This window comes from Sinocyclocheilus anshuiensis, unplaced genomic scaffold (genome assembly GCF_001515605.1).
Source record: "Sinocyclocheilus anshuiensis isolate Anshui unplaced genomic scaffold, SAMN03320099.WGS_v1.1 scaffold1003, whole genome shotgun sequence".
NCBI lineage: Eukaryota > Metazoa > Chordata > Actinopteri > Cypriniformes > Cyprinidae > Sinocyclocheilus > Sinocyclocheilus anshuiensis.
Genome location: NW_015542495.1, coordinates 1,431,557 through 1,447,167, shown reverse-complemented (window position 1 = coordinate 1,447,167; position 15,611 = coordinate 1,431,557). Strand labels below are relative to the sequence as shown.

General features: G+C 37.2%; 2 protein-coding genes across 2 annotated transcripts; both read right to left on the bottom strand.

Annotated features, from left to right (window-relative positions):
• Positions 1–5,781: 5,781 nt before the first annotated feature.
• On the bottom strand, positions 5,782–8,256 carry LOC107694157 (myogenic factor 5-like). The gene is made up of 3 exons (XM_016493763.1): positions 7,804–8,256; positions 6,234–6,309; positions 5,782–6,138 (listed from the first exon to the last, which is right to left on the bottom strand). Exons 1-3 carry the CDS (start codon positions 8,254–8,256, stop codon positions 5,945–5,947), a joined length of 723 nt encoding a protein of 240 aa, XP_016349249.1. The 3' UTR covers positions 5,782–5,944.
• Positions 8,257–13,057: 4,801 nt separating this feature from the next.
• On the bottom strand, positions 13,058–14,628 carry LOC107694156 (myogenic factor 6-like). Its single transcript, XM_016493762.1, has 3 exons — positions 14,094–14,628; positions 13,852–13,945; positions 13,058–13,363 (listed from the first exon to the last, which is right to left on the bottom strand). Exons 1-3 carry the CDS (start codon positions 14,601–14,603, stop codon positions 13,248–13,250), a joined length of 720 nt encoding a protein of 239 aa, XP_016349248.1. The 5' UTR covers positions 14,604–14,628; the 3' UTR covers positions 13,058–13,247.
• Positions 14,629–15,611: the final 983 nt, after the last annotated feature.

Below are 15,611 nucleotides of genomic sequence, written 5' to 3'. Positions count from 1 at the left end.
CTACACCTTTAACAGGTCATGCATTCATGAGAGCTGTACAGTTTTGATGCGGTTTTATGGTTGTGATGTCACTACTGAAATGAATTCTAATTCATAAATATTCTATTTAAGTTCAGACATTTCTAGTTGATATTATGAAATTATTTACTATGAGGACAAATGGAATGTCAAACACAGATACATGATATCTACAAATGGAGGTAAATCATTACATAGTATTTTGTTATTTTAAAGTTCTATTTTCAAGTTTATTATCTCAGAGGTTTGAAAAATGATTAATTGTTGTGTTATTTATTGTTATATTTCACATAACCAACCACCTCATTCACTAGAAACATTGTCCTGTTTTGACAATCGATTTAAAAAGCAAGCATTAAGCCACTGAATTTTGTTTTTATTTACAAAATTGCGTTTTTATTTCACAGCTTCATGCCCTCAACACAAACTGTCAAAAGTTGGCAAACTATCAATTGCAGTGCTGTAGTCGTACTGTTAGTTAAAGTCTTATAGAAGCAAAACTGTAAATCAGCAAGTAGTTGAAGACCACCAGTAATCAAAGGTAATATTGTATCTGTGTTATTGTAATTTGATTTGATGGTTTTCCTGCCGTAGGACTTTGGTAGATACTTAAATTAGTTCCTTTGTTGGTTGGTTTTTGAGTAATCTCAGACTGTGGGTAACATATAAGCGTGTCATCATTCTATAGACAAAATCACTCCAAGCTGTGAAGGTGATTTGTTCCTTGATTGTCAATCAGTTTATTTCAATGGATTCTCTTCCCTTTTGTATGTTTACTTATAGAATTTCTAATTAATGACTTGCATTTTTGAGGCTGGACAAGTTGATATTATTATACAGCGAAAAAAATAACAAGTGATATGCAATTGTTATACATATTATATTTGTATAAATAAATATATCTGCGTGTGTGCAAAGCTTCAAATTTTTGTTTCTGATCTGAACTACCTAGAACCATTCAGAACACCCTAGCAAATGCATAGGAACATGCTAACATCTACTTAGAACACCTAGCAACTGCATATTGCAATAATTAATCAACACAATTCAATAAACAAAAAGCTAATATCAAGTAACTTAAATTTTAAACACATACCGTTAGTCCCTTTTTGCTCTGCCAGCCAAAATAGTTGCAAATGAAACCACAGCAGACTCTGTTTCATGGTATTAGTGGTGCGTCGTTCCTGAATGAATCAATACATTTAAACAAAGTGATTGAGTGAACAATTCAAAGACTCACTCGATAGACACAAAAAGCCACTTATCAGTACCTACTTGCATAATGATGTAACCTGCTTTCTTTGTTCATTGTGCTTTGAGTCAAGTTTTCAGAAAATGTTAAAGTTTTGCATACGTAAACTGATGCAAAAGTAAGAAAAGATGGGAGAGTATTCCGTTTTATCCACAGACATGACCAGTTGATGTGTTCAACAGAGGCTGAAGTTACTAGCTTGTGCAGTGAAATTCTTTTACTCATCAGGCATCTAATGGACTGATAAACAACCCAACTGACCTGACAGTGAGAGTAATGCAGAAACTTGCTCTTTATGTAAAAGGGATTGTAAATTGTTACTACAGGCCCTGAAATTTCCATCATTATCTTTTTCGAATTATCTTTTTTTTTAATAGTGATGCTCTTGTCATCTGATATGACAAGTGAATTAAAAAAAGTGTCAGGATATTCAACTAGTCCCATAACAGTCCAACATGGCATAAAGTGTAAGTACAACGCTCTACATTACAAGCAGATAACTTGTGTATGTGACTAAATTTCATGCTAGGAAACAAATAATATTTATCGTTAGCAAGTCTTAGATTTCAATCGCCAGTGACTGAATTACAGGCTTATAATAAGTTGAGCACAGATAATATTTTAACTCACCAACACAACAGGTTTAATGTTCATTAACCCAGCAGTTCATCAGACCTTAGTGTGTTTTGTATTGATATTAGTGGTAGAATTAGTTGTCATATTATTTTCTTATGATTATTGTTGGATTTTAAAAACAATTACCATGTATAATCTGGCAAGTCAGCTAAAAAATGTACTACTCTATTGCTGATGTGTGCATAGAGGGTTGAGCCAGTAAAATATTTTTCTACATTTCCACTGTATATGTTTCCTGAAATAACATTTTGACTAATGAAACTACATGGAAGACGTTTATGGAAAGGGGGACCAGGATAAGTACACATTACTAATGAGATCCAGCTGTTAAATGTGCTTTTTAATTTCTCAAAATCTGTACTAAAAGAGTAAACAAACATAATGCTCATAAATACTTTCGATGTAACATTCTCTGGCAGAAAATCCACACAGCTGAGCAAAATCCTGACAACAATAGATTAACTCCATTGGAAAAACCTCTAGCTAGGACCTTTTTAAAATATTTTATTTATCACTGAGAAAAGTACGCCCATGCCAGCACATTGATTTACGTAAATCAAAGTGGATTTGCACTCAGAACTGTATAGGTCTGGTGAATTTTAAATCGGAGCTATATCTAAAACATGCATTTGGAAGGCCAAACAAAGTAGTTTCACTTTCACAACGAAACACACGGCAACAACAATACTACAGCGAGAATCAAAGTTATGACCCCTTTAAATACAGACTAAAAGACTAGTAATATAATGTGATTTAACGGACAATTAATATTCTGATCTCTTCCGCCTTGAGGTAGACCATTTTGTTTTCAATAATAAATCTATATTACATAGTAGCCTAACATTTTCCACTCCTTGTGTGCACAGCCAGCCTTGTACTCTTCTAGGTTCAAAAACCTGTCGTCCATAAAATGCGTTGCACAAATTCGAACATCTGGGTTGTGCTGTTCTGTTGTAAATAAATCTTAACCAATGATTCCTAATTGCATCTACTTCCGGAAGGCCAAATAAAGTGCTTTTGCTTTCGCACTGAAACACAGCGTCTCCCTGACATGGCTGCATCAACACTACTGCTGTTCCTGAAACCACGCCTTCTTTCTTTGCGTGCACATTTGGGCGGCATTATGCTAATATTTCCACATAGTGACGTAGACATGTGGGGGCGTGTTAGAATGAGCCTTTTAGGTAGGCCTGGTTGACTCTTAACTTTTATAAAGAATATCTCTTTGGATTTGAGACTTTAGTCTTTGCAACTTTACAGATCTTCTTTATGCACCAAGAGCTTGTAACACTCCAAAGAGAAAGGAAAAATTGAAATCTTTATTTTGAAACGAATCATTTATTTGAGTGATTCAATGACTCGGTCCTACCAATCGTCTCCACCTACTGTCGTAACGTTGTAGCCTGCAGAAAGTGTCTCTGAAAATCTATACCACTAATGCACAGATCAATCTGGAACTGATCTTGGAATAGCTGTTTTGTGTACATATAATTAAACATTTTTTCTTTGTTGTACCCAATTAGCCCTATGTCACGGGGGCAGATTACAATTTTTTACTCTCTTCTAGAAAAAAATGAGATTGTTAGCACAGAATGTATCTGTAAAATAAGTGCTAAATACGTGATATATATGCTAGGCTTACTCAACTCAAGAACAGGTGAAGAATTACTGCTTCAGATAACCTGTTGATATCTGCTTATCACTACTTAACAGATGCCACACTAATATATTGATAAAAGGAAATCTTAATTTAAACAGTTTTCTTCCCTACAAACTATTTTTAATACAGCATTTTAATTTCTAAAGCATGAGATATTGAAAGCTGACAACACATAGGTGGTCTTTGGCTACCAGGGAGTCAGTTATATAGCTTTGTAAAAGCATCTGAGAAAGTACTGCACTCTGGTGGCCAAAGGTTACTAGTGCATTGTTGTCAAAAAAGGTCAAAGTGGGTTCAATGAACTATATCTTTTTCCTTGGGAAACAGTATAATGTTCAATATATTTTTGTCAAAACATTAAGATATGTGCAAACACAGTAAATGACTTTAACAATTAAATCCACACTATAATAAATGTTCAAAGAAATAAAAAAAAAGTAAAAAAGTGAAAAAAAAGTCTCCTTTTATGGCCTTTTAAGCTTTTAACATGTGCAGTCAGAGCATACTATGCTATTCAATCCATGGAGGTTCAAACCTTTTAAAGGGTTAATAATAAATCCAATATATGAGTCATTTAATGGATTATAGTAGTGCTTTAGCCATGGATATTTCCTGCATTGCATTCGGAGTTATAGCCAGGTGGGCGACAGGATTGCTTACTGAAATTGAATCTACTGTACTTAAAGCGTTTGAAAGACTCTCAGTGAAAGATCATCTAATGCATTACTGAATCTCTTTACAAGAGCAAAACTGGCTCCACGTCTGAATAGGCACCTTTTAAAATGTGAAAGTAACTACCTTAATGAGGGTTGTAGGTATTTTTTTACTTCAATGTTGTGTTTCTCTATTTGATTCACTAACAAGAACATAAATAAAAGAAGAAGCGAGCAGGAATGGTCAAAATGATCGAAAAAATGTTACTGCTAACAGCTTAATGCGTATTACACTCATATTTGCCATATAACCATATAACACATTTAATATAAATGAGGATGAGGGGTAGATTTAATCTACTGTTGTATTTTACTAGTTTTAATTCAATTAAATTTAATTTACTTTTCACAGATTTAAAAATGATCTCCCTGGAATTTAAAGTTAAAGATGTATTTTCCCTATTTTACAGTTCATTTACATATAATTTTACGTCACTATTGTGTTTCATGATGTTTTTTTTTTTTACTGAATAGCAATAGCATACAGATAAAATGCAAAAATTCACATTATAAATATTTGTTTTTTAATGAATTATTTAAGTGTAATGTATTTCGGTCTCTGAGTACTTATAGTTTAATAGCATCAAATTAGATTAAGTTTGACATTTAATCATACTGTATATGATGGACAAATAAATATATATTGAGACTATTGCATAGTTTGCATAGATGAACCACTGAAACATCTTATCCCACTCAATATTGTGAGCTTTAAATGAAACTAAACTAATGCAACTAATGTTCTTGTGTGCAAATGTTCTCTTTTATATACACACACACACACACACACACACACACACAAGCAGCACCTTGAAGTGTCAGCATGTGGCCATTTGTTCATGACAATGGTATTAAGAAGGTGTGAATGATGTGTAACATTTGTTACATTAAGCAAACAGGCACACAGAGCTCATTTCCTCTCTTTCTCTCTCTTTTTCAACATCCAACTCATCACACTATCAACTGTCCTCCTTCTAGCAGCTGACAAATGGCGTATGATTGGGACCAAGCTGCAGTCAATATTTACCGAGAGACGCATTTCAAAAAGCACCCAAGGATTTAATTTTGACAAATGGGATCATTAAATACAACTTTTTGAAATGTATTATTGATGAAAAAGTCATTTTATGCAAGAATGTTCATTAAATATGTCAGAAACAACATTACACGAATACAAAAACAGTCATTTAAATTATGTACAATCTTATTTACAACACAGAGAATGGTAGGTCGTGGATAACATTAAGTTGGCTAATATTACAAAACAGCATTTACTGAGTACTTCAACGATTATTATTGATAAATAAAACCAATTTCAATGTAGTTCAGCTGTACAGTCAGTCAACATGGTAAAAAGATCCACTGTCTATACAATGACATCTTTTTTATGGATAGTACGGCTTTTTTAAAGCATGTATTATAACCAAGCCTAGACAGAACTAAAGATTTGTTTTGCATTTTCAGCTGTGAGTTTGAGGGCAAATCTTTGTCATTGTGCTGTATGGCGGTTTGTAATTGCTACATTCTTATTGGTATCTGAAAGCATTATCAAATCATCCAAAATACTTCATAAATGAACATGCAATGTGAATAGCAGGCATTCAGATTCTGCAGAGCGTTCTGTGGAAGCAGATATCCAGGCTGGAGTGTCTCGCTCCCCCCCTCTCACAGGACGTGGTAGACTGGTCTGTTGCTGGGACTGTCTGGAGAACTGCACTGGGAATCACTTCCAGTTGGAGAGAGAGCAACCATGTTCCTCATTCCCACTGCAACTCCCGTATCTACAGAAGACAGCCTGTCCACAATGCTGGACAGACACTGCAAACTCGACGCTCCTAGAGTTCTGTCCACTGCGCAAGCTGGAGTAATGAAGAAAGAGGAAATGGCATAATTAATGGCAAGCACTATGTGACACAAAGAAATTTAAAAACATAAAAATGATCTTGTTTCTTACCATTTTGTGCTTCAAAGTTGTAGTTGTTCCCAAAGTTTGGATTCATTTGAGGCCATACAGGACTATTGCAGTCAACCTAAAGTGAAAAACACAGAAAGTTCCATCAGCATACATAAATATAAAGCATTAAACATCATATATATATATATGTGACATGGATTGGTTGCTTCCTCTTCCACAACTTGTGCAGCACTGCATAGTCTGTGCACTTCACTGTATCTCTTTCTTTCACACGCTGGTTACTTCGCGAGGGACTCCCATGCTATGCTGGGCTTCAGGCGTAGCGAACTGATTGAGTCAGTGGAAGCCACACCAGTTTGTGCAAGATGACACTTTCTTTGAGTAAATCTGCAGAAAATCCTGGCAGCAGCGCAGCTCAAGCAGTCAGTCAGGAATGCGGCACGGCCGTCACTATCCTGCCAGTCTCTGTTGGCTGGATTTACTGAGGCTTTATTAGGCTATAAAGAGTCCAGTGGGAAAGCCATTACTATATCCTCCATTCTTAACCCCTGTACTGAGATTTTGTAGGAACCAACATCTCACATTGTTTGCAGAATTGCTGTTTGACTTCTATAGCCTTCTTAGCCAGGTCACACTTGTAAAAGACATTTTAATCCCAATGAATGTTCTACCTCATTAAAAGTTTGCAAACTAACTCACTCAGAACATTTAAATCTTGAAGTCTTGTCCTTGTCAACAAATGGTTCAAAGTCTCTAATATAAATGGCAATGTCAATCTTGCAATGGAGATTTTAATCCGAGTGAGTCTTTTTCCTGGTTACATAAAAGTTAATTAACAAAAATGTTTTGTCAGTTAACCTAAAAATGTGCTTGATGTGGTAACATCTCAATTACTATTTGTATCATAGCTAATTCAGAATAATTGAGTCTAGAAGACCTCCTTGGCCAACAAATTATTAGCACCAAGCTAAATTAGCAAAACTACGCAGATTTTTCTAAACAGTAAGGTCCGAATCAAAGAATATGTCCAAATTTATGTAAATCATGATCATAGAGTCATTAGCGAACATGTTTTGAGAAGCAAACTCATAGTAAACAGTGACAATTTGGGTGTCTTCAATACATATATAGCATATTGCAAGTGGACTAAGCATTGAAACAGACACAACTAAGATTATTTAATAAACTCTATTCATTTTTTTTAGCCCAAAATCAACCCTATATGTTAAAATGTGCCACATATACTGTAGAAGTTCCCTGGCAAACAGCAGTAAGCTTATATCTTAGCGTATAAAAAGAGCCAGATGTGGGCAGCAATTTATTGTTGTCATGCTGAGACTGAGGCATCACTGACTCCATTTGATGGATAGAATGCTCTGTGTGCTATTGAGATAAAACATGAAGACGAAAACATAGACAGACAAGGACAAGGACCTTACAATAAGATCCACATTCAAATGGATTTTTTCCATGCATTTGGGCCCTGACCTTTCGAAATCTCCCTCTAGAAGAAGAAACGGGAGTATTTCAGTTTTGACAGATCTTCAGTATGATGTCAATCAATCTAAACCCCACAGTTTGACTTGAAGAGTAAGAAAGTAATGTTTACCATGCTTTCAGAACAGCTTGAGGAGGGGCTGGCCGGCTCAGAGCTGCTTTCCATAGGCAGACTGTAGTAGTTCTCCACCTGTTCCCTGAGGAGCTCCTGAAGACTTTCGATGTACTGGATGGCATTCCTCAGGATCTCCACTTTGGGAAGACGCTGACTGGGGTTCGCCGAGGTGCAGCGCCGTAGTGCCTCAAACGCATGGTTCACCTTCTTCAGCCTGCGGCGCTCCCTCATAGTGGCGGCTCTCCGGCGGTCCACCGTGCTGGATTTGCGCTTACAAGCTTTGCAGGCCCATTGCAGACAGTGACCTGGCTGGTGCGGGGCACCAGGGGCTCGGACGTGCTCGTCCTCTTCAGACCCGGCCAGTTCCCCTCCAGGGCCAAACTCCAAAGCTTCAGGCGACGAGGCGCAAGTGCTATCGTAGAAGATCTGGGATGTAGAGAATACGTCCATGATTGGTTGGATTTGGTTGTAGGAGATCTGTGAGGGGGCAACCATACGGCCCTTCTTATATGCCGGGGCCCACACTGGTCAGCCCTAATGACCGTGCCCCATTGGCCAAAGCAGGGCTCAGTGACCCCCCTTCCCCACCCAAACCCAACACCCCTACTGAGTTTCCCACATCTGTGTGGAGGGGTGGTTTCTCACTCAGTTCAACAGTGAGACGGTCATTACAAGAGGGAATTATCATCAATAAACATTCATGTGAAGAAACTCTTGCTTTACAGTAGATGTCTACTTTAGATCTTACTTTACTCACTTCAGGTTTTTTTTGTACTTTAACTGTAAAACGTAGAGATTTTTAGCTGTAGCCATTCATATTTTGTCTTCAACTGTGTCCAAGTATTTGTATTGATTATTAAAAGTCTTGATTGCATATATAGTTAAGTCCCCCAGATATACATATGCATGGGCCCCCTGAAAGTTGAAGAGATGAGATTCATTTTAGTAAAGATGCATTCAAATACAGAACCAAACCAATAAATGTAACTTCTATTATCTTAAAACGCAGCGGTCAAGAATGACTCCATGTTTAAGAGTTTGCTGGCTAATTTTACGCTTGAGGAAAGAGCAGCGTTGCAGATGCGGCCCAGCTGTAAGGGCTGGTGTAGCATTTCCGAGGCACACACTCACGCAGATACAGAACTCAAGATCCGGACTGTGGATGAAGGTGTCAGAAGTAGCGTGTCCGCGTTAGTTACGTTAAAGCTCATTAAATCTCTAAGTAGCTCATTAGCAACTGTGTGGCAAGTTCTCTGCTACATTGTTTTTGTAACATTTATATGTATGTTTTAATATATGTGTATGCATTGTTCTTCAATTATGGTAAGTTTTCTATCCCGTAGGATGGTATTTAAAAGAACAATCATTCTGTTTTTGAAGGGTGTAAATTTAATTCATTGTAAATAAACGATTGTAGTTTCTTTAATTATTTTTACTTTATTTTTTAGGACTTTCTCTATTTTGGGCTTGTCCCCTGTCAACACTTTTTAACTTCCCCTCTGTAATAAATGATTAGTAAAAATAATTTTGACAATAGAATGAATTTGAATGTAAAAAGCAATTAAAATCAATTGTAGCAAGCATTCAAATTTGTAATTTTTCCCAAAGACCTGAAATAATAATGTGTGTGTACTGGTATTCACTACGTTATGGGGACCAAATGTCCCCATACATTTGTGGGGACATTTTTGGTCCCCATGAGGAAACAAGCTTATAAATCATACAGAAAGTTTTCAGTGAGGTGTTTAGATGTAGGGTTAGGGTAAGGGGAGAGAAAATTCAGTTTGTACTATAGAAAAATCATTATGCCTATGGAATGCCCCTATAAAACATGGAAACCAGTGTGTGTGTGTGTGTGTGTGTGTGTATGTGTGTGTGTGTGTGTGTGTGTGTGTGTGAAATTAACAATAATAACTGCAAATAATTGACAAATTTTTCTCTGAAAACTGAAAAATAATATATCACACACAATCAGAAATCCACACCATTGGAATTTTTACAAATTCTTTTAGAGGCTGATCAAGGCCATGATCACATGCCTGCTACATACTGTATTACTTAGCATTTCAGTACTGTATTGTTGAGGATATTTGAAATTTGAGTAGCCTATATTTATTTTCATAGCAACCTGTTGGATAACATTTTCAAATTAAACACTTAATTAAATTTATTAGCACTTACAAATGGTGCATAAAAGCAGTTACGCAATAAAAAAAAAAACACACACACATACACACACACACACACAGGCTTTTTTATAACCGTAACACTGATGAAGTGTCTTTAAAAAAAACATCTATTGCTGTATAGAGGTCATTACTCGAGCCATCAGTGTTGACAGCTAATAAAGATACAATGCGGATATTTCTCACAACGTGCTAAAACGTTTGGCCTCTCCAGTGTCTGGGAACCGTGCGCACCTAAGAAAACATGAATAGCCGGTGTAGTTTGTATTGCGCACAGCTGAAGAAGACATTGGCCAAGGATAATCCTGCTTAGCGGTCGTACAGATCAAAGACAATTGACTGTTAACAACATGGACAACGAGAAAACCTGACAGCAGTCGATAACTGAATCCAACTCAGACTGCGTAAGCATATGGTGAACGCGCAAGGGTCCCGAGGCGGCTGTGATGAGTGAGCGCACAAACCTGCTCTGAGATTTGGGAACGGTGCCGTGTCTCAGGGGAACTTCGGGGCTTTTCTGAGGGCTGTTGTCAAGGGTCAGGGACTGTGTTACGTGTGGGGCAGAGGGTGAGCGTTAATGTTTCTTTCACTGTGCAGTCTCTCAGTTTTATTTTCTCTTACAAGTTTGTTAGGAGTAAATATGCAATTCAAATTCCCCTTCGTATTTCGCACCTTTTTTCATCGATTTTCCATCGGTATTGAATATATATGAAATCTTTAAATAAACAATCTAAAGAAAAACAATGAAAAGACATGCTTTACGTCCACCCACTTGTTTTTTCTTCACCCTTCTTTTGCTTGCCAAGACCAGCCATTGGCTGCACTTTTTCCATCAGCAATAACAGTATCATATTTGATCACATGGTCAGATGGTGTGATTGGCAACAGCATTTGTCTGGCAGCTAGAGGAAGTGTTTCCTCAGCTCCAGTCAGAGTGGCTCCATATCTGGATATTCAAAGGAATGTCAGTAAATCTCATCTTTTTTTCTTGCTTCTTTCTTCATCTTTTATCCTATAGTTTAGCTTTAGTTGTGTATCTTACCAGCATTTCCCTCTGTTTTACTCCAGACATCATCACTTAAACCTGAATATTTTAAAATGATCATTAGTACTTTGCTTTCTAGGATGCAAAGATAGATAGATAGATAGATAGATAGATAGATAGATAGACTGATTGATTTCAATATAATGACCACTATCTGAGCTATGCTATCCACACTTAGAATTTTATACAGCAATAAAATAAACTCTATTGTGCACGTTATATTGTATAATTTATATCTCATTGTATTTTTCTTAAGGAATTTGATGTTTAAACGAAGCTTCCATTAAGTCTCTCGAGGCCTCTGAGCAATAAAAGGTTCCTCTGGGATGATTCCCAGATGGCAAGATGCTATAATCACATTCTATGTGCCTCCCTTTGATGGAAACTAATGACACATTTGTAGTTGTTATGTACTTCAGAGTATGTTCATATGCAAATGAAGCAATGAATCTGTCAAGAAGACATTTCAATTGTGATTTTTTTCTCTCTGCTAAAGCAGTCAGGCATCAGGTCTAATAAAAAACACAATAAGACTGCATCATCTCTACATCTGAGATCCTATTAAAACAACACTGTAGACAGAGCTATCTGGTTACAGTCTGGCTCACTAAGAGGAGAGCAATGCATCTCTTTGAAGTGCCCTGCTCTTAATACCATAGAACTTATCAGACAATTACTCCAAGTGTGTAGTCGCCAACACAGAGGATTTAGCTTTATTTTTTACAAGAAGTATTATTATTGTTATCAGAAACATACTGATGCATTCCTATAAAAATGTCACTGGTCATTCCGAGTCATTTGAGAGTTTGAGTACATAAGTTAACTTGTGTCTGTGATGAGGTCAAAGGTGGCAGTGTGTTAAATGGAAAATCAGAGAGCCGGTCCTGACAGACAGCACACTGTGCGACATGGAAACGCTGCAGAGGAACTTGGGAGCACTCTACCGATGGATAACTGCCATGATCACATGCATTCACACTCGCAAATTAAACCCGGCCACTAAATGCGATGCAACCCAACGCCTCATTCGAGGGGAAAACCCTCACAGCCTCTAACATTATGATAGCTGTCATGTTGCTTACAGCTTTGCAATATTTTCCCCTGACCAACCTTCTACTTCAGATCATGAGACAGATACAGCGGGTTTCATTGCAGCCAATCCTGAGTCCTGCCCTGCCAGCTGGAACTAACTGGCAAGGCCAGGGCTATTTCAGGGCTAGTCATATTTTACACTCCGTTAATACTCGTAAATCTGGGAGAGCTGCTGGCTTGACTGGTCAAGGCTGGTGGTGGAATACAGAGGGCTCTTAATTCAATGGGTTTAATGAGGACATTTGGTGGCTGGCCATCCTTGCGTGCCATAGATGCCTGTTACCTTCAGCTTGGGACCTTTAAGTTAATGTTACAACTCAAAATAGATTCAACCAAACGAGTATGACGATCTTACATAGAGGCTAAATTAATTTAAACCTTAACGAGGTTGAATGACTTCATTGTTTAATATCATGATTCAATTTTATAAGACAATAGGCTGGTATGTTTTGACATCATAAGATGCAGGCATATCAAAACCTCAAAATCACCAGTAAAATCCTTCAAATTATAAAAATTTTAAAACAAATAATTGACAATTAAAATTTTAAAATAAATTAAATAAAAGTCAATAAAAATGCAGAGTACACCTTTGATATTTTTAATGTTTAATGTTGGAAATATATCCGGGAGCGATCAAGTGCTCTATTTTTCTTGTTAATTTATCAAATAATTTAAGTAACAGCAATATATTACAAAATATGTACATTTTAGAAAGACTACATAAATTGACAGGAATCATTTTGCTGATATTAATGACTCTGAAATTAACCTGGAATTAGCTGCAGCAACTACACTGAATGGTCATTTATGAAAAAGAAATCTAAATATTACATTGGAACACTTCATAATAATACTTTGCAATGTAATAAATACATTATTTAATTATACAATGCGTAACAGATCACATAGTTACATTCAGAAAGCCAAGAAATGCTATGAGGATATAGAAATGTTGTTATGAACATATATTTTCATATATAATAATTTGTTGAATTGAACTTGATCTGTTATGCATTATTTAAGCATGATTGTTTAAAAGTGTTGCCTATTTAGTACATTCACACTAGCTCATGGAAATAATTATATGTGGGAAATGTGAGGTGGATGCTTGAGCTTCACTTTTCTGTGATCTGGTCGGGACAGCGAGCTTTCGTCTCTTCAGTGGAAATGCTGTCAACAATCGAGGAGAGGCGACGAAGGCTGCTGGACGTTGAGGACTCCACTGCGGTTTCTGGAACACACATTACGCACAGAGAAGTTCGCATGGGTCCGTTTGCACCGAGAAACACACGTGGGGAATATTACAGGGAATTGTGCACAGATACTTATGCAGCGAGATTTACGCAATAAACAAATGACGGTTACACACAATGAATTACACACATGTAACTATGCACAGACAATTCTGCCCTATAGCCTAAATTTCAAATGAGAAATCATAGACATTTTCTGAATCAAAGGAAACTATTTATTAGCAGTTTTCAAGGTTAAGCCAACACGAAGTTGTCACGGGGCAGATCATAGTGTAGTAGCTGCGTTTTGTCTTTGTAAGGCACAATCATGCAAAATTACGCGCAAGTAAAAGCGCACAGACAACTACGCGCAGACCATTACGCACATTACCAACGCATGAAACATTAGCTATCAGACAGCAACTATACTCCTTAATGATTAAACACCTCTATGTTATAACTTAAAACGTTGTTTCTCTGTACCAACCTTCTAGGTGACCGGCCATCTGGGAGTTGGAATGATCTGGAATCCCCTGCCAGTTTTGGCATGTCTTTTTCCAGTGATACTCATTGGGAGCCACCTGAACAGGCAATCGTGATGGAAAGCATTAATACTGCTCTTATTTAAGTTTAAGTTTAGCACATAATAAATATCGATAATTATTAGTTGCAAATGGCACCACGTGGATCCAGCTGCTGTCAAAGCGCATGGATCTATTATGTTCTTACATGGTTTTCTTTCACGTTGTATGTGTAAGGGTCACTGTCAGAGTTCTGTTCTTGCTCATCCAGCGTATGCAACAGGTCCTGAAGTTTCTCGATGTAGGTTATCGCGCTGCGTAAAATCTCCACTTTGGGCAGCCTCTGGTTAGGATTGGGCACCGTCTTTTTCTTTAACGCGTCAAACGCTTCGTTGATCTTTTTAAGCCGCCTTCTTTCTCTCAGAGTGGCGGCCTTTCGCCGGTCGATCGGCGCGGATTTTCTTTTACAGATCTTACAAGCCCACATAAGACACTGCCCCTCGCAGTAAGGCTGGAGCCCCGGCGGCGCGAGGACGTGTTCCTCCCCGCTGCTCTCGCACCCTGTCTCGGACGGGACCGAATCCTGTCCCGGAGACAGAGGGCTGTCGTTCCCCTCATAGAGTGGGGACACTCCAGGCATATCCAAGGTCGCATGGTCCGCCTCGAGATAACGTAAATCGTTGAAAAAATAAGTGTTGGTCTCAAACAGGTCCATCATGTTGTTGTAGGCTGTTTTGACAGTAAGACTGTTGGCATATAAATAGCCCTGTGACACAAGTCAGGGGACTTAAATATAGAATGTGAAATTCTATCCAGCGCTTAGCTGTTGCAGGGCTTCAGACTCATTTCAGTAGGCCTTCAGCACCACAGGAGTCCGAGTGAAAAATAAAGGGGACACTTTACATTAGAGAGTACATGTTACACAACACACATGTTACTGTAACTACTTATTATAATACCTCTACATACAGGTAGTTCTAGAAATGGCTAGAGGACACTGGTGCTAGTAGTCATAGGGGACAACAGTCAATATGTCTGCAAATACAAAGGTTTTAAGTCAAACGTCCAATGACAAAAATGTTGGCTTTTTATTTTAAATAGTCTTCTATGTTCTACTAGTTGAAAAGTTAGTAAGGTTTATTTATTTATTTTGGAAATTTCTATCCTCCAAACTAAGGCGCTCTGTTATAACTTACATATCATTTCTAAAACACTATTCTCTCTGTGGTTTCCATTGCAATAATGTTTTTTATATTATGTGACAGCATGCATCACTTTTGTCAGCATGTGTCCAATGAACTGAATCGCTTTTCCTGGGTAATAATGGTATAAATGTTCAACAGTGTTTTGTGTCTGTATGTGTGTGTGTGTGTGTGTGTGTGTGTATAAAGTTAAATATCTTAAAAACGGTATGATCTATATTAGCTGATTTCATTCAAGTCAAAAATTATACTTAACATCATTGAAACAACCTGAATTAATTAATTTAACCATTAATTTATGCCAAATATATAACCAATTGTACAGGTTAAATCAGTTAAAAATAGCTCCTTATGGAAACAATTGCAGGTTACCACTTTTGACAGTGTATTGTAAAGCACTCTGCATATACTTTTACATTTTACACATTATTTGTATATTATATACAATAGGGATAGTTTACCCAAAAATGAAAATTCTGTCATCATTTACTCACCCTCAAGTTATTCCAAACCTGTATGAGTTT

Bases quoted from the DNA above. Each gene is read 5' to 3' on its own strand.
- LOC107694156 (XM_016493762.1), bottom strand. From the start codon at position 14,603: ATGATGGACCTGTTTGAGACCAACACTTATTTTTTCAACGATTTACGT. The intron at 13,946-14,093 runs GTAAGAACATAA...TTGCCTGTTCAG, and splicing joins ACAACGTGAAAGAAAACCAT to GTGGCTCCCAATGAGTATCA. The intron at 13,364-13,851 runs GTTGGTACAGAG...TGTGTGTTCCAG, and splicing joins GATGGCCGGTCACCTAGAAG to AAACCGCAGTGGAGTCCTCA.
- LOC107694157 (XM_016493763.1), bottom strand. From the start codon at position 8,256: ATGGACGTATTCTCTACATCCCAGATCTTCTACGATAGCACTTGCGCC. The intron at 6,310-7,803 runs GTAAACATTACT...TTTTCACTTTAG, and splicing joins CAAGCTGTTCTGAAAGCATG to GTTGACTGCAATAGTCCTGT. The intron at 6,139-6,233 runs GTAAGAAACAAG...TCATTACTCCAG, and splicing joins CAACTTTGAAGCACAAAATG to CTTGCGCAGTGGACAGAACT.